The sequence below is a fragment of the Hydra vulgaris genome, chromosome 13 (assembly GCF_038396675.1).
Source record: "Hydra vulgaris chromosome 13, alternate assembly HydraT2T_AEP".
Taxonomy (NCBI): Eukaryota; Metazoa; Cnidaria; class Hydrozoa; order Anthoathecata; family Hydridae; genus Hydra; species Hydra vulgaris.
In genome coordinates, this window is record NC_088932.1 from 53,621,479 (window position 1) to 53,641,037 (window position 19,559).

General features: G+C 28.6%; 1 protein-coding gene across 1 annotated transcript; it reads left to right on the forward strand.

Moving 5' to 3' along the window:
- The first annotated feature begins 723 nt into the window (after positions 1-723).
- Positions 724-11,592, forward strand: LOC136090330 (uncharacterized). The gene is made up of 4 exons (XM_065816826.1): positions 724-1,013; positions 4,276-4,405; positions 10,576-10,635; positions 10,745-11,592. Exons 1-4 carry the CDS (start codon positions 771-773, stop codon positions 11,041-11,043), a joined length of 732 nt encoding a protein of 243 aa, XP_065672898.1. The 5' UTR covers positions 724-770; the 3' UTR covers positions 11,044-11,592.
- Positions 11,593-19,559: the final 7,967 nt, after the last annotated feature.

Consider the following 19,559-nt stretch of genomic DNA (forward strand, 5'->3'; position numbering starts at 1 on the left):
AAAATCTAAACTAACTTCTAAGCATAAAAAAATATTGATTTACTTAATTAAAATATCCATTTTAAAATTGACGTCATTTATGCAAGTTTTTCGTCAAACAATCGAAATATAAAATAAAAAATATTATTTTCACGGTATAATTTACCGAAAACGACCATTAAATGTGTTATTTTTACCAAAATGGCTGAAATAAAAATTTTTATTAGGCGCTGGAGGTTTTTTTATTTTTGGAAAACAGTCAATTTAAATTATCTATATTACATTCAAAACATGATTTGGAGAGAGTATGATATAGAGAAATATTTTTTGTTCTACTTCTTTCAAAATATTTATGCATTGGTACGCTTTGCATTAAGTGAAAAAATGTACAAATAAATGATTACATTAACTAAATATTTTATATGGATCATTGTCACATCACACTCAATCATATGAAATAATGATATCTGAGGAGAATAAATAAATTTTTAACAGTATATATAAAAATATAAAATTATGTTAAAGCAACATAGAATTTTAATAACAACTTATCATGTTTTAATTAAATTATTTATTAATAACCCATATGGTAAATTTTTGTTTCGTTTTGAATTTTAATGTTCAAATGAAATTATATCACAAATTGAATCAAGTAAAGTTTCTTTATTCTAACCAACTGCACCATGTCTATATTTACATTTTACTTGTTGTAAATTAGTTTTTAAATTTTTTATTTTTAGAAAATAAAAAAAATAAATAGTATTTAGAAAATTCAGGTGGTTCTGCGTAAAATGGCAGAAAGTTTAAACACAATATGTGCATGCTGCTTGGAGATATATGGTAAACGGACTGACAAAGTTTCAAAAATCACTCCTGGTATTGAAAAACATATTCAAAACCTAATATGGAGAGAGTATGATGTGGAGAAGGAATGTTGTCCAAAGGTTATATGCTCATCATGTGCAACAAATCTTTATGCTTTAAACAGGGCAGAAACACACAAAATTGGGAAGTGGATAACTAAAATATCACAGGTATTAATTATAGAATTAAGGAATGTTTTAAAAATAGTGTAAAACATAAGTAATGCATCATAGCTATGTTTTTGCTATTTATATTAAGAAGATAAAAAAATTTATTTTCTAAAAATTAAAATTTTATAGTCAGGGCCGTACCGAGCCAATTTTGCGCTTCGGGCAAGAAAAGAAAATTGCGCCCCCTCTTTCCCTCCCTTCCCCCTCCCCCTCCTTAAAAAAAAAAAGAAGAAAATTAAACGAAAAAAATGATTTATTGATCACAAAATTTATCACATCAAGTTATAAGTAAAATTTGTCATTAAGGTTGCACAAACTTTAGTTCAATGCCACTTTTCTTGAGGCAAATTCACTAATGACGTCATCAAAATCAATGTTGTTTGCCACTTCATTTTCAATTGAAATTATAGCCAAACTAGACAAACGTTCTTGGACAATTGTTGACCTCATATAGTGTTTTATGAGCTTAAGTTTACTGAAACTTCTCTCACACGTAGCAACTGTGACTGGTATGGTGAGGAAGATGCGAATAGCAATTATTGTGTTGGGATAAGCATCGGTCAAAGAATATTTATGAATGAGCTGCAAAATGTCGATCGGGCTAGATTTTTCAAAGTTGTCCATCATTGCGGCAGCTTGATTGATTAAAGCTTGCCATTTCTGACTGGAAATCGGAAGAATCTAAATCTGCCTTGTCAATTTGAGATAAATTTGCAGCTTTTTTTTTGAGTTCATCCACTGAACTTTTAGAGAGTGAATGCCCACTGAGGGAGCCAAAATCAGAGGATACAGCAGACATCAGCCTCAAACTGCCACTCTATTTGTGTTATAATGCTGTCAAACACAAGGTTGCACTGAGATCCGAATTCTGTTTCTGCTGTGAGAAGGTGAGAGTCATCTTCAGCTTCATAAAGTGCTATTCGCTTCACTTTGCGCTTCCTCTTAATTGGAAAGCCACCATCAATTCCGCTCTGGTTAGCTTTTTCTGCGGCATCTTTGATAATATTGTCCACCCCAACATCTCAAAAATTCTGAATGAAAGCCTTCAACCATTTCATTTTTTTTACGGCAATGTCAATTGAAATGGTTTTTGACTGAAGCAGTTTGTTTTCCCGGTCAATTAGAGAAAGAATTTGGCACCAGAAATCCAACAAACACAAAAAACTGAAATCAATATGAATGAGAAGTTCTTTTGCACTGCTAACTGTGACAGCATTTGTCATGGGATTGTGGATAATGGATTCCAAAACTTGAAGAACATCTTTGATTTGTCTGTGCAATGGTGTAATTGCTCCTTTTTTGGTAGACCATCTTGTGTCACTATTTCCCTTTAATGAGATGGTCAACGTTTTCATCAGTTTTTCCCATCTTGACGTGAAGCTTGAAAAAAAGTTAAAGATGGCTTGAACCTTTCCAAAAAACGTAATCATGAGTGGGGAAACCTCAGCAGCATGAACACCAACAAGATTTAAAGCGTGAGCTGCGCATGGAACAGATCTTGCTGACTCATTAAGAGAATGAATGTGAGCTTTGACGCCATTGTATTTTCCAGACATATTGGCTCCATTGTCATAGCCTCGGCCCCGGCAATCGGAAATGCTTAGACCATCCTTCTCCAATTTTTCACTTATCTCTGTTGCAAGACCTTTTCCGGTTTTTTGGTGAGATTCAATGAAGTCCACAAAGCTTTCCTTAATTGTGCAGGTTTCATCACTGATGCGAACATACCTTATGATCTGAGTCATCTGCTCTTTGTGGGAGGTATCTGGAGTGCAGTCAAACAGAACAGAGTAGTATTTAGCTTCTTTGATGTTTGACAAAATTTCTTTCCTGACTTTCTGCCCAAGTAACTCAATCAGCTCATTATGAATTCAAGGAGAAAAGTAGGATGTTGTGGTTTTTTTTGCTTTAACGGATGCAATGTGTTCAGCCACTAAAGGATAATAATGGCTAATCAACACAATTAAGCTCAGAAAAATGCCACTGTTTTGTTGACCGATGTCTTCTGTTGTTCCCCAAAGGGCAAGATTGTTCTTGGCACAGAACAAAATTGCATCAACAATCACTTTTAAGATATCTCTCCGCTTTTTCATCTCTCCACTAATAACTCTCTACAGATCAGAATTCAGGGTCTTTCCTTCCTTGAGGTTTTTTTCAAGATTTTCTGATCAGAATAGCATCTTTGGTGTTCATTGTTGTTTTCATGCTCAGGAATTCTTGGGTTTAGTTTTTTCCAGTCACAAAACCCTTTAGAAATTTCTGAGAAATTGTTGGTTTTTGTTGTTAAAAATAACAAACAGCAAAAACAAAATAAAGAATCTTTTTTATTGCTGTACTGCAGCCAAGTACGAACAAATTTTTTACCATTGGGATGAATTTTTTCATACCATTTTGAGCTGAAGTGTCGCATTCTGTTGTCAAAATCACACAGCGTGTTTAGGAAAAATTCTCTTCTGTCTTGCTCTGGCCTATGCTCAATCAAAAAGCATCTTGTTTTGTCCGTTATTTTAGGCCATGTTGCTGGATCCCTATGTTGAAAATTTTCTTCCGAGGCCATTGGAATTTCTGAGATTTCTGAACGAAGTTCATCCTCGTCCATTTCAGCTGGGCCTGAAAGCTAGGCATTTCTATTTTCCCTGGTTGGTTCTGAATCAGTTGTGCAAAATTCTTCTTGACTTTGGCTGATAAAAATCTTCTCTTTAATTAATTCCAAATGATGATCTGAACTCAATTAAAGTCAATTATAGGATCTGTTGAATTGTCATTAATTTCTATACAAATATCCTCTTCAAAAACCACTTTTTGAAACATTTTTGTAGTTTCTCGTCACTTTCTTGGCGCTGTTTTCTTTTCTTCTTAAATTCAGCACCAGATAACTTTTGGGTTCGACTCATAATAGAATTATAATGCTCAAAAGTTATCAAAGGTATATTAGTTTTATAGGGCGCTTTTTTATTCAGTATACGAGCTTTAATATTTAAGAGTTTGTGTCAAGAGGCGGAATTTTAATTAATTTTTTTATCAACAGCAGCGACGCCGTAAAAATTAGTTTCATAAACTGATTATTGTTTTTTTAATTTATTAAAGTTTGCGCCGTCCCAATTTTGGCGCCTCAGGCCGCGGCCCAGCCGGCCCCGCCCTTGGTACGGCTCTGCTTATAGTTTTACATTCTGAATGTATGAAGTATATTTTAATTTTGTAATAAATTTTATACTTTTATTACAGAATAATCAAAATTTACCATTTTTGTGTTTTTATTAAGATTGATCGACAAAAATTAAAAAGAACAAATATTGAACTAAAGACGGCTGAGCTTGTTCCAATCAATGATAGAAACACAGAAAGTGATATCAAACTGCAGAAAATGTGTTGTCAGTGTTTTTCAGTTATTGGTAAGTATATTTGTACATCAATAATTTAACTATATATATATATATATATATATATATATATATATATATATATATATATATATATATATATATATATATATATACGTGTTAGTATATATATATATATATATATATGTGTGTGTGCCTATATATGTATATATATATCTATATCTATATGTATGTATATATATATATATATATATATATATATATATAAAGATATATATATATATATATATATATATATATCTATCTATATATATATATATATATATATATATATATATATATATCTCTCTCTATATATATATATATATCTATATATATATATATATATATATATATGTATGTATATATATATATATATATATATATATATGTATATATATATATATATATAACATATATATCAGGGCTTGTGATGAAGCGAGCGCGATCGCGCTCCGCTCGTAAAATGCGCCCGTAATCGGTATTTTCAAACGTTCTAGGCGCAATAAACAACGCTCGTTCAGCTTATAACGAGCGTATAAAATAACGCTCGTCCAATAGTTCGGGATTACTTTTTTATTTTGATAAAATATTTAACAAAGATTTTTAATAAAGATGTTCTATTATCAAAGCACTGATATCTTAATATATGATGATGAAAAATTTGATCCAGATATTAATTATTTCAATGACATTATTACGGATTGTTCTTATTACTATCCTAACAAATTAGAAGAATTTTTTTATAATTATACAAAAAGCAATAAGTTTGATCAACTAAGAATTCTTCATATAAATATTAGAAGCCTAAACCGCAACTTTGAAAATCTTCTCAATTTGTTACAAGAAACCAACAATTTTTTTAATATTATTTGTTTAACCGAAAGCTGGATAACTGAAAAAGATTTAAAAACTACTTCAAATTTTAATCTTCCTTACTTTGATTTAATTTCTCAAGAGAGACTTATCAATAAACGCGGTGGAGGAGTTCTTATTTATGTAAAGAAAAATATTGCGCATTATATTAGGAATGATTTGAGTGTTTCTGACGGCGACAAAGAAATTTTAACTATTGAAATTCTAAACAATCAATCACAAAACATTTTACTGAGCTGTTGCTATAGGCCCCCAAATGGTGTGGCCGAGAACATGAGCATGTATTTTAAAGAAAACCTTTTCAAAATAGGCATTCTTGAAAAAAAAAAGAATTTTATTCTAGGGGATTTCAATATGAATTGCTTCCATTACTTTACGGACATTAAAGTTAAAAATTTTTATGATTCTATTTTTGAAATGGGAGCCATTCCTTTAATAAATCGCCCTACCAGAGTAACTCCTAAATCGGCTACTCTAATTGATAACATTCTAACAACTGATATTTTTAACAGTGACTTAAATAAAGGTATTTTAAAAACAGACATATCTGACCACTTCCCTATCTTTTTTATCATAAACAACTCTAAAATTATGACCAAAACTAACATAAAAGTTAAATTACGCAACTTTAACCAAAAAAATGTTGAGCAATTTAAAACACAATTATCATTACTTCATTGGAAGAACATCGACTTTAGTGATAACGCAAACAAAATTTACGATGATTTTTTTAATACATTTTACTCAGTTTATGATGCCAATTTTCCTTTACATGAAAAAACATTAAATCAAAAAAACATTAATTCTCCCTGGATTACCAAAGGTTTAATAAAATCATCAAAAGTTAAGCAGAAATTATACATAAAATATCTAAAAAACAAATCATTCGCCAATGAGAAAATATACAAAGACTACAAAAATCTTTTTGAAAAAGTTCGAAAAAACTTAAAAAAACATTACTATTCTAAAATTCTCAATAAAGCCAAAAATACTTGTAAACGCTCCTGGGAAATAATAAAAGAAATTATCGGTAAATCAAAACCGTGCTCAGGTTCCCTGCCACACATGATCAAAGTAGATAACAATAATATAATTAATTCTCAAACAATAGCTCACGAATTTAACAAATTCTTTGTTGAAATTGGCCCTAAATTATCTAAATTAATTCCTAACACTGAAACATCATTTAAAGATTTTCTAGTACCGATGGATAATTGCATTCACTCGGATGAGTTATCTAAAGAGTTACTATTTGATGAGTTCGAAAAAGCCTTCAAAACACTAAAAAAAAATAAAGCAGTTGGACCGGACGAAATCAATGGTAACATAATTATAGATTGCTATGAACAATTAAAATATATTCTTTTTAAAGTCTTTAAATCATCAATCGAACAAGGGGTCTTTCCTGATCAATTGAAAATTGCTAAAGTTATTCCACTATTTAAAGGTGGTGACAAATCTGACATTAGTAATTACCGGCCTATTTCTATCTTATCTATATTTTCAAAAATACTAGAAAGAATCATGTTCAATAGAGTATTTAATTATTTTAGTTTAAATAATTTATTATACAACAATCAGTTTGGCTTTAAGAAGAATAACTCAACCGAGCATGCAATTATTCAGTTGGTACGTGAGATTTCCAATTCTTTTGAAAAATCTCAATTTACATTAGGAATTTTTATCGATCTTTCAAAAGCATTTGATACTGTGGATCATGATATTTTACTTTATAAACTTAATTATTACGGAATAAATGAAAGAGTTAGTAAATGGTTTCAAAGTTATTTATCCAACAGAAAACAATTTGTTTCTTGTAATGATCTTAATCATACACAGTTTTTAAATGTTTCCTGTGGTGTTCCGCAAGGTTCCATCTTAGGCCCTCTTTTGTTCTTAATATATATCAACGACTTGCATAAAGCATCAAATCTTCTAAGTATTATGTTTGCTGATGACATAAACTTATTTCTATCTAACAGTGACATCTACCTACTATTCTCCGTTATGAACAAAGAACTTCAAAACATATCTAAATGGTTTAAAAGTAACAAATTAACATTAAATGTAAACAAAACAAAATGGATTTTTTTCCACCCGCTCTCCAAAAAACGTTCTCTACCCCAAAATTTACCAAAAATTTTTATTGACCATAATGAAATAAAAAGAGATTCTGTAACTAAATATCTGGGGGTTTTCATTGACGAGAACATCACATGGAAACATCATATTAACTATGTCTGCTCAAAAGTTTCAAAAAGTATTGGAATTCTATATAAGGCGCGTACTCATTTAGATAAAAATAATTTAACTAAACTTTATTATTCTTTTATTCATAGTTATATAAGTTATGGAATTATTGCCTGGGGTAGTACTGATCAAAGTAAGTTACGATGTCTCCATCGCCGTCAGAAACATGCGATCCGTGTAATTAATTTTGCGGATCGGTTCTCAAATTCCTCAATATTTTTCAATCAAATGAAAATCCTCAATGTTTATAAACTAAACGTATATAAAAATTTATCTTTTGTTTATATGTGGAAGTATGATTTATCTCCTTTAATTTTTAAAGACCTTTTTATTTTGAAACCTCTAAGCAAGTTTAACATGAGGAATAATAACTATTTAAATAAACCACTCTGTCGAACAAAGTTCAATCAATTCTGTATCACTTATCGTGCAGCTCATCTCTGGAACAAAATTATTTTGCCTAACTTCGGCTTACCCCTAACTTATTCTGTTTTTAAAATTAAATTAAAAGATCTCATTCTCTCTATTGAAAATATCTTAGAATATTTTTAATTTGTCTTATGATATATAATAATTTTGAAATGTATGTTCAATCTTTGTTTTATACATTTTATATATTTTGTTGCCAATTTTTTTCTATTTGTCTCAGTGCTATTTTAATATTTTTATGTTAATTTTTTACGTTCTCTTATTGTAAAAAGGCGTTTTTATAATACTTTACGTACTCTGTTCTGTAAAAGGCTTCTGACGATAAGATCATTTGATCTTCTTTTAGAAGCCTTGTTTGTATTTGCAAAAAAATATGTAATTTATATATATTACGTCAAATGTAAACAAAAATATTGTCAAAAAAATATATATAAAGGGCAATGTGTGTTTGTTTGTGTGTGTGTTTGTTTGTTTGTTCTCTATAGAAATCCAAACCGCCGGACCGATCTCGATGAAATTTGGCATGGGGGTAGTCCTCGAGGGGGAGAAGGTTCTTAGCTGGGTTTTGACCCCGTACCCCGACCCCCGGGGTCAAGGGGGCCCAAAAATGGGCAACCTGACCCCGGGGTCAGGGGGGACCATTTTTTGGGCCAATTTTTGTGTACAGATATCAGGTAAACCAGTTTAAATATTGGCCCGGGCAACGCCGGGTAACTCCAGCTATAGTTTATAAAATATTCTGTTTTTTATTTTATTTTTAAGTTTAAAAATTGGTGTTACTTAGCAGTGCGTAAAGCAAGATTGTTATCCTTGCCAGTCGAGAGATATTACTAAGTTGTGGTATTACTTGGCACTATATAGTGCTGGGTGGTCTTAATTTCTATTAACTATTTTTTACTTAAGACACTTTAGAACTAAGACTAAGTATAAATCTTACTATAATCAGAATCTAAATATAAATACTAGAATTTGTTAAGCTACATATCTTTTTCTTTTTTTTCTTTTTTCAAAGTTACCAATTATAATTTCTTAGACCCATCAGATAAGTGCTAATATTTATATTTTAATTAAAACCCGTATCACGGGTTGCTTACTGCTAGTATAATATAAAAAGCACTACGTCGTTCTCTTTTGCACTAACGTAACGAATGAGCAGTTTGAAGTTGTTAATAGTCACTAATTTCAATAATGGAATGTGCACGTGGAAACACAATGTGAATATAAAAATGCGCAAATAAGAATAGAAAATTAGAAAACCATTTTAGGAAAAATTGAAGTATTTTTAATCTTGTGAAAATATAAAGTAAGATTTATTTGATTTATTGTTTGTAATATTCCACACATCGTTTATAATAGAAATAAATATTAATAATCAAGTAATTTTTAAAACTAGTTTTTGTTCATAGGATAGGTTTTTTATTAACTATTATTTATTTTAACTCAAATTTAAAACGATTCTGTTGTTTAGAATGTTCGCAATCAAGGACATTCGAAAAGGAAACAAAGTAATAATGTCAATATTTATTAAATAGAAAGTAATTATTTTTATTTATTATTATTTCAAATTATTCTTGTGTTATTTTTTTAAGATAAAAAAACGTAATTTAAAAAAGAAATTTTAGAAAAAAATTAAATAATTAATTTGAATAAAAAATATCAAGAAATATAAAAACCATTAACCGTTAATTAAGTTTACAGCGTAACATTTTAAAATACATACATCAAAACAACGAAGCAAAGCGAAAGTCACTAAATTATACTTCAATACTAAATCAATAAGAAGTTGCGTTTTTGTTTGATTTTTTTTTTATGACATAAATATTTAAAAATAAAATCGCGACCTGACAATATACAAAAAGTTTGGAAGTATAAAAATCTACTTCGTTGAAGTAGTTTCATATATATATATATATATATATATATATATATATATATATATATATATATATATATATATATATATATATATATATATATATATATATATATATATATATATATATATATATATACATATATATATATATATATATATATATATATATATATATATATATATATATATATATATATATATATATATATATACATATATATATATTGTTTCCTCACAAAACAACCCTGATAAACAATATATTGGCTTAAATTTTTTATAATAATTTATAACTTCCTGTAAAATATTTTTTTCTATAAATTGAATTTTTTTTGAGATTTAGTAACTCTTCCTGATGATCCAGCAATGGTGAAACTTGAAGTCGAAGATAAAAGTTAGATAAGTGTTTTTTACTAATTTATTTATTATTGCTCTGTTCTTTAAGAACATTGAGCACTCTATTTGTAAAATACACTAACATAATTTACATATATATATATATATATATATATATATATATATATATATATATATATATATATATATATATATATATATATATATATATAAATTTGAACATAAACAATTTAGGCCAATAGGTTTATTTCTTGAATTACTGATAACTATTGAACTATTTATTAAAGATAAAAGAGTATAAAACTATTAAATACAACAAATATTAAAAGAGTTTTTACTATGAACTTTAACTGGCTAATAAATAATGGTACCTATTATGCATATTTTTTAATTTAAGGAAAGAGAATAACTCATTTAGAAGCACTTGGACATGTATGTAGTGAACAAATAGCTTCAGGTGCTTAAATTTATCCTTTAAATTTGAAGTTCTTTAAAACTTAATGTCAAACTTTCTAAAAACAAATATTTTTCTAGAAAACAATTTAATGATTTTTTTACTTTTTCAGACCTCCTCGAAAATAAAATAAAGAGAGAAAACATTAAACGTGGTGAAAATTTTCCACTTAAGACCTTTGGAAATACATTAAATGTTGTTGTTGGAAGACCAGATACAAAATCTAAAAGAATATCGCTTAAAAAGTTATCCTTTGATGTTATAATGGAACTCTCAAACTCCTTAAACTTATCCAAAAGAAAAACAAAGATTCTTTGCAGTAACTTGCGTGAAAACCTTGGTAAAAATATGGTTGATACTAATATAACGCTTCAAATGAAAAGGCTTCACGATTCTTTGTCGGAAGTCTAAACTGAAACGTTTATGTCAGGAGATGTAAAGTTAATTCGTAGTCTAGTGTTTGTTACGAATACATCAGATCTTATTCTTCATATGATAAATAAGAGAGGTTTAGATCCTTACTCCAGTATAGCTAGAATTTCAGTAGATTCAGGACAGGAATTTTCAAAATGTATTTTAAATGTTTTTGATCCTTTGGACAAATATTCAAGCTCAACAAAGCTTGATTATGCTGGTGTAAAAAGATCTATAATTTTGTCTTTGGTGGAAGATGTTTCTGAACACAATGGAAACCTTAACATACTTCTAGCTCCACTGAGGTTAGAGGATGTAAATACTCAGTGGCATTTGATCTTAAATGCGGGAATTCTTTATTTGGTCTTAGTAGCCACAGTGGTAAGTTTGCATATCTTTGGTGTGAGGATGAATGTTTATTTGAAAGTGGTGAAAAAAGAATGTTTGAATTTCAGCTGCCCAATCTCTAATAACTCAAATTATTTTAGCAGTTCTTTAAAAATGCTTACTCTTTAGGTCAATTATGCAGCGCAACAATCTTTCTTTGTACTCTGAATGATTATTGTTTCGCTATATAAAGAATATCTACAAAATCTTTCATTACTGTTATAATATATAAGTTCTGTAAATATAAATATAAAAAAGTTATTTTATGACAAATACATGCATTGAAAAGTAATATTTTTAATGTTTACACTGATAAAAGTTGTCTTGAAATCCATTTAAAATATTTCGTATTTTTCGCCAAAATTTAATTTTTGTTTGATATTTTTTTTGATATTATATAATTACATGTTTATTACTTTATTTATGCATTTTATATATAAATATAGCTATTCTAATAAATAAAACTACGAAAATAATTTTGGTACAAAAAACTCGATTTTGTCCCATTGTGCATCGATGAAATTGCATATCCTTTTATGAGTTGTCAACCATCTTTTCAAGATCCTTAAAATTGCTTGGATATAAGCTGTTAAGTGGCCAGCCGCCCTCCACATTTAACTGAGCCCATATCATGGGGGCCAGTTTGAGGGAAATGAATGCAGGAAACTTCTTAAAATGTGAAGGTGCTGCAGCAACTTTTTTTTTTGAACATGGTTCCCAACATTTTGTGCATAAATGAAGGATTCAAAAGCCTCAATTTAGTTGTGAAGGCTTGCTTTGGATACATCCTTCAGCCGGATTTTGCTGAAAAAATTGAAAATTTCAAAAAGTGTTACTTAATGATAACTGGTAGAAGTGTAACACCTAAAACTTGTTTCTCCGCGCAGCGGCCTTGTTCGTCAAGGTTCGTGTTTCGGAGTTAAAGGGTTGAGAGAGGGTTAAAACCACAAGTAGCCTCTTCATCTGTAGTGGCCTTCTCGGCCTTGGGAGGTGAACTATAAAAAAAAAAAAAAAAAAAAAAAAAGTTCACGCTGTCTTCTACCACATCCAGGGTTTTATCAGTCACAAAGGGTCCCCCTTGGGACCCTATAGTGAACAAACTGTCGAAACTTCTCATCAAGATTTTTATCAACATTGGTCGAGGTATAAGCGAAACAATAATCATCCAGAGTACAAAGAAAGATTGTTGCGCTGCATATTTGACCTAAAGACCTAAAGAGTCTTTAAAGCATCTTTAAAGAACTCCTAAAATAATTTGAGTTATTAGAGATTGGGCAGCTGAAATTCATAGCATACGGCTTATAATGAACATTTTCACCATCTTTAAAAAATAGTATTTTAGAGTATTTGTATAAAAAGAGTACATTGAGCTATTTGTTAATAAATATTTTGTGGAGAAAATCAAAAAAACAAGTAAAATTTTATCAAATACTATTTTATGGTAATACAATATAAAAAAATAGGGTTTAAATAGTTATTTTTCACTTAATTTCGATAGTAAATGTATTTAAGATGGTTTTAAGAGTCAATACAAAAAATTTGAGAGATCTGCTTTTTTGTTTGTTTTACCAACTGGTAGTCATTTGACCAGGTTTTGCACTTTTTTTAGCATTTGTGATGTAGTTATACCTTAGGAAATATTGATATGTTCACGCTATGCATTCATGGCCAGGGGACCATGGTCTAACGACTTTTTTTATTTGAGGACCTTTTGTTTGAAAAATGTAAGCTTTTTTTTCAGAAATGTTGTTTTTTATTTAGAAATAGAGGAATTGCCCCCTCTCTCCACCACCTTCTTCCTCCCACACACACACACACACACACACACACACACACACACACACACACACACACACACACACACACACACACACACTTTGAAAGCCGTGTCGACAGATTGAAACCACGCTTTAAGTAGCAAATCAACATTTTGGTCTATTAAATGAAAAGGGTACATGTACCAATAAAATATTTATAAGAAAAATTGTTGGTATTACATAGTAGAACACTCATGTAACCATTATTTTAAAAATAGTGACCGAATATCAAAGTAATCGGTAACGCTTTGAGGTGTAAGTAGCAAAAAACTGACAAAATTTAAACTAAAACTGCCATAAATCCCAAACTAGTCAACTAATTAGACTGAAATTTTGTCAAGAGTTTAGTGTGGCTATAGGCTACATTTGCATTAATTTTTATCCAATTATATAGAGCGGTTCATATTCTACAAATGTTTTTATTGGCGCACTATGAAGTCAAAATTTTACTCAATTTGAACATTCAAATTAAATTTTTTTTCCGCGGACAAAATTAGAAGATTTCAAAATTTGCTTCACAGGGTACCTTGATGTGTACGCTATCTTTCCGTATAAGTGGCGTTCTTGGGTCAACTAGGTAGGCCGGTTATCAGGATCCGTGCTGACCGTATTTGAAAAGGCGTTCACTTCATACTCGGAAAGGTCGTGGTCCGAATCTCCATTTGGAAAAGTTTACTTCTTTTTCTTTAATATCTCTCGTATATTAGCTGTGAGAACATTCCCCTATTCTTTTTTTTATAGAATACACAAAAGTATTCTATAAAAAAACTAAGTAAGGCGTACACACATACTGGGTTTTGCATCCATTTAAAACAAATATGACATCAATTTAAAATTAAAATATGTTCCATTAAATCAAAATAAATTAAAATAACATTAATAAAAATAAGTTTATATAATATTAAATAAATATATAAATAAAACCTTTTTTCTTGAATAATATAGAACGTCGAGACTGCGCATGCGTTAAATGTTTTAATTGAAAATCAAGATTGTATGAATTGATTGTCACGATAATTTAAATGAATGTCATGATTGTTTTAAAGGAATGTCATGATTGTTTTAAATGGATGTCATGTTTGTTTTAAATGGGTGCAAAACCCGGTATCCAGAGCGATAAAGTTGCCTTATAAATGCCATACATAAATTATGCTTTACATAATGATAAGTTGCCAGACATTTTTTTTTTGAAATTGCAGTTGCAACCTAAGTTGCTCGTCAGAGTAACTTCTTGTATTTTGTTTGAAATTGGGAGTACCTTTTTTCATTGACTTAAACTTAAAAACAACAGCAAATAATCACTTTATCATTGAGATAAAGTGATTATTTGTTGTTGTTTTTAAGTTATTATTCAAACTAAATTTTAAGTTTAGCGCTGAAAATTTTTATTTCTATTTTTATTTCCATTTTTATTTTACTAGGAAAACAAATAGTTAATAAAATATAAAATAATTCGCAATTTTAACTTATGTTTAAACTTTTGATTAAAAATCTATTAGTTTTATAATACTGTAATTTTAATTACAGTATTATAATAGTATATATAGTATTATAATAATATTATAGTTATATTATATGTTATTATTATTACTATTATTGTTATTATTATTATTATATATTATATATATTGCAGTATTATAATAGTATATACAGTATTATTATAATATTATAGTTTTATAATACTGTAATTTTAATAACAGTTTTGTAAAAAAAAAATTTTTAACAATATTGTAAAAAAAAAATTTAAAAGATAATTCATAAAAAAAATTATAACTTTCTCTTTAAAATATAATTCATAAAAACTAAAAATACAAATGTTGTTATATTTTAAACGTCGCTCCATTATTACCGCTTTTGAATTTTAAACGTCGCTCCATTATAACCGCTTTTGAATTTTAAACGTCGCTCCATTATAACCGCTTTTGAACTCTACAAATGAAACAGAAATAATTTCTGCATGGATGATTTATTCAGAAAACATTTTACACCGAATAAGATTAAAAAAGAACATGCTGTGTGAGCATTAAATATTTCCTAGTATCTTTTTTTTTCTAATTTTATTGATCAAGAAAAATGTTACAGTAAACAAATATATGCAAGAATGAAAAAAATAACATGCTTATGTTTGTTGTCCTTGATTTCTCAAGTCATTAATTATCGCTTGAACATTACTCAACTTATCGACGAAATATCGCCAAGCGCATTAAGTGTTTTTGAAAGCGATGATGTAGCGACTTTTCTTGAATTAGAAAGCTCTGGTAGTGATTTGAAGCCAACAGCAAACTTTATATATTGCGGAACGTTGTCCGTTATTACACTTTGCTTTATTTTATTTGTTTGAGATTGGTTATTCGTATAATTTAGAAAATTGCTTTAAACTATGAAGGCTAAAAAAAGAGGGAAAAATGTATAAAAAAAATGGATTTATAGCATAGTACAGTTGTTTTTATTTTGTCAACATTGTTTTAAAATATTGATTTTTAAAAAAAATTACGTCGCATTACAATGTTTTTTTTTCATGAAACAAATCAAAACATATTTGTTCAATGTCAGGTATTTATATTAATAAACTGAAATTGAATATCGTCATTTAAATAATTTACATTAAGTATCAATTATTATAACATAGTAAAACTTTACTATTTTCAAAACTACATATAAAAAAAGTATTTGTCCTGATAAAAGTTATTCAACTGAGACTTTGCATTCTTTTAGAGTTTTAAATTTTCCAGTCTTGTCACCAACACTTTTCTTTAGTTCGCTGATCGCTGGATCCAATGAGCAGAGGTCAATTAATCTATGTTTGTGGTTTATTTTAAAATCTTCCTTATGAAAAGCTCCCAAGAAACCTTCTTTCTGGATTCCTGTACTTTCTTTGAAAACATCCTAAACATTAAATATGAGCTCTTATTACTTGATGGTCATTGACCAGTAGTTTGTGCACGGATAGGAGTATTTAATAACAGCTGTAATGTTCGATAAATACCTGGGCAGTGTTTCAGCCATAAAGTTGACATAGATTAAGATTGAGCTCTTTCTACGAGCCCAGTGTCTTAGTAACGTTTGCATGGTCTGCAATAAAAAAATCTATAGCTAAGCTAATGTTAAATTTTAAAAATATTAAATTCTTGCATTAATTAAAAAATATTATATATAGTTTTATATTACATGCGAACCTTCTGGCTGTACTTCCATTATTTAATGTATTTAAGTCTTTGGACTTGGGAATATTTAAACTTGTCACTAAAGACATTTGGAGCTTCTTCATTTATTGTGCTATATTCCATCTGGCCAGCCAGGTCTCAGTATTCTTCTTTTATCTGGTTTGTAAAAAACATTCCATAAACCCGAAACGATCAATCTATCATTCATGCACCTCTCTATTCTTCTACATACCTATTTTCCAGCCCCTCGATATTGGGACAGTGGTTTACAACTTACTCTATCTCTCAATCGAAATCGAGCTGGAAACCCATGGACCGGATCAAAACCAGAACTAATGTTTTATCAACTGTTGCGATTCTCAAGGAGGAGCCTGGAGATGAAAATGGAGCTCAGAAGATTATCAAAAGAATACAAAATGGATTATTTCAGTAAACAACTTTATTACTATTGAAAGTTAAGTTGGTTTTTTTAGTTTTACAGGCTTAAAAATGTATCCTAAAATGAAAAATTTTCCCCCCCTTAAAATCACTACTAAATAAAGCAAATTTAATAATGCTTTTTTTAATAATTAATGTTTTTTTGAATTTTTTTCATAATTTTTTAATACAAGAGTTTATCTAAAAATGGCGATGTCGATAACACAAATGTCATTTTTAGAGCTATTTTTAAATGCAATTTTTCAGTACTGAAAAATTGCATTTAAATTTTTAATACTGAAAAATTACATTTAAAAATAGTAAAACGGTGTCAAATCGTTGCAGGGGATTTCAAGAATCCCCTGCAACGATTTGACACCATTGACAAAAGTATTTTTTTAATTCTTTAAAATGTTAAAAAGTTGCAGAATTAAAAATACAAATATTGCTTGATTTAAAAGCTGTCTACTGATAGAAAGTAGGTTTTTTCATTATCTAATGATAATGGAAAAACTGACAATAAGATAACCAAGTTTGGGGTTCCTCAGGGATCTGTTTTTGATATTTAATCTCCCTTAAAGGTATAAACAAAGTTTCTAATATTTTAAACAAGATTTTTTTTTTCAGATTACACAACTATTTTTAAATGAACAAAAATGATTGTAAGTTGTTTTGTTACATTTCTTCGAAATTATAGGCGTTCTTTTTGTATCCATAAATTTTATATTTAAATATTAAAAGTTCCCATATTAGTACCAGGTGCCTATAAGTTCCGGAAATATTAGAGAGCAAAGAATTATATTCAAAAGTTTGATGAAAAAAAGTATTCCAATAAAAATCTAAATTAGTCCTTAGACTAATAGTATTATCTCTTAGTTTTTATACACTTTATCTTTTACTAGTAATTTTTAAATAAAAAGAAAAGTTTATTATATTTAAAGCTTCAAAACTTTCTTATACCTTGAAATTTTATCTTATGTTATATTGTAATCTTACGTTATATTGTATCTATTTTAGAATTAAAGAATGTAAAAATAAATTAACAAAATTTTTAACTTTAAAACTTTTTTTATAGGATAGGGTTGGGTAATCTGAGGCTATAATTACCTTATATTTTATTTTACCTTTTTATTTTGTCTTATAATCATGATTAGGCATCATTTTTAGTAAACTACAACAAAAAAAGTTTATACACACTTTTTAAAGATGTCTAAGGAGCACTAACTTGAATTGTACTCTATAGACCCACATTACCCCGTTTAGTAGGGTAATGTGGGTCTGTAGAATACTACTCAAATTAGTGATGTAACATCTAAGTTATATTTTTATCTTTTTTCAATAAAATATACCAACTTATAATTATATTTAAACTATTTGATTAAAAGTTTAAGCATAATAGTACTTTAATAGGTGTTTTAAACGCAAAAAAAGTTTACCCGATTCGCAGCGCTAAATTAGAAACGTTGAATGTTTTTTTCTATCTCTGTTTGTTAGTTTCCAAAGAATGCAAAGCATTCTTGTGGTTCAATTTTCATAGTTTTTTTTTTTACGAATTTTCTTAATGTATAGAATAAATCATAATATAATTCTCTAAATTGAATATATGATATTCCAGTTTAAAAGTCAAAACATTATGAAATTATGTTTAAGGAAGAATTTAAAGCGAAAGCTTAATTAAAGATTATCCAAAATTTTTTGTGTTATATATAAGAGATTCATTATTCTACAAAAACGACATGTTTGTAGAATAAAAATTCAATGTGCAATCCTATAAAACTGCAACGCTGCGTTATCTACTAGTTTTAATTGAAAAATAATATCATTACATCTTTAATGATCATCTAAAGGATTCCATAGCAATATGACTCCCAAAAACGAATCCAGAAACATAGTCAGACTTCTAATTTATACTAATTTTCATTTTAAAATTATTTTTTAGTGTATAAGCATTAGATTCTCAACGGCACAAAACACATTGACATATAGACCCACATTACTCCACCCAAAAATGTTGCTTATTTCAAAAAAACTATGCATTTTTCTGTCTTAAAACTAATTGAACCTAGTTATCGGGTAATGCTACTTTCAGATAAAGCTTTTTCTATGCGTTAGACCCCGAGACCCCGTTTTTAATACCCTTTTTCTAAAGTTTAAGGTTTTCAATAAAAAAAACTCTCTTTAAATGTATAAGCCATTTTGATTAAAAAATATACTTAAGAGTTTGGCTTGTAAGCTGATTATTAAAATTTTGAGAGCTGTTTTAACCACCTATAACATACAGAAAAAAAACTTTTGCCAAAAATCTTTCTTCTGAAAAACTTATAAATGTAGATGAGACCCAGATTATCCATTTAGTCCCACATTACCCCACCCTATAAATGTGAAGAAAGTATGCAATGCTGCAAAATCTACAAACATTTTTTGAATAGCAAAAGTTTATCCTATGCATGTGGTATAAAGATCTTTTAAAAAGATGTTGTTATCAAAAGACTTCGGCCAATCGTTGTTTTTTAGTGAATTAATTGAAGACCATAACTAATAAAAAATGTAATGAACCTTCAAATAAAATAGTTTGTTAGGTTTGCAAATCCAAAGTTGCATAGCGTAATAACCAATGGTTAAATCAAAACAAACATTAATTTAAACACTTACATGCAATGCAAATTTGTACGTTCAATCTATAATTCATTTTAAAACCTATTGTGTTTATAATTACGCAAAGTTTGTA

Excerpts from the sequence above, each read along its gene's own strand:
- LOC136090330 (XM_065816826.1), top strand. The coding sequence starts at position 771 with ATGGCAGAAAGTTTAAACACAATATGTGCATGCTGCTTGGAGATATAT. Across the intron at positions 1,014-4,275 it reads GGATAACTAAAATATCACAG|ATTGATCGACAAAAATTAAA; the intron begins GTATTAATTATA and ends GTTTTTATTAAG. Across the intron at positions 4,406-10,575 it reads TCAGTGTTTTTCAGTTATTG|GAAAGAGAATAACTCATTTA; the intron begins GTAAGTATATTT and ends TTTTAATTTAAG.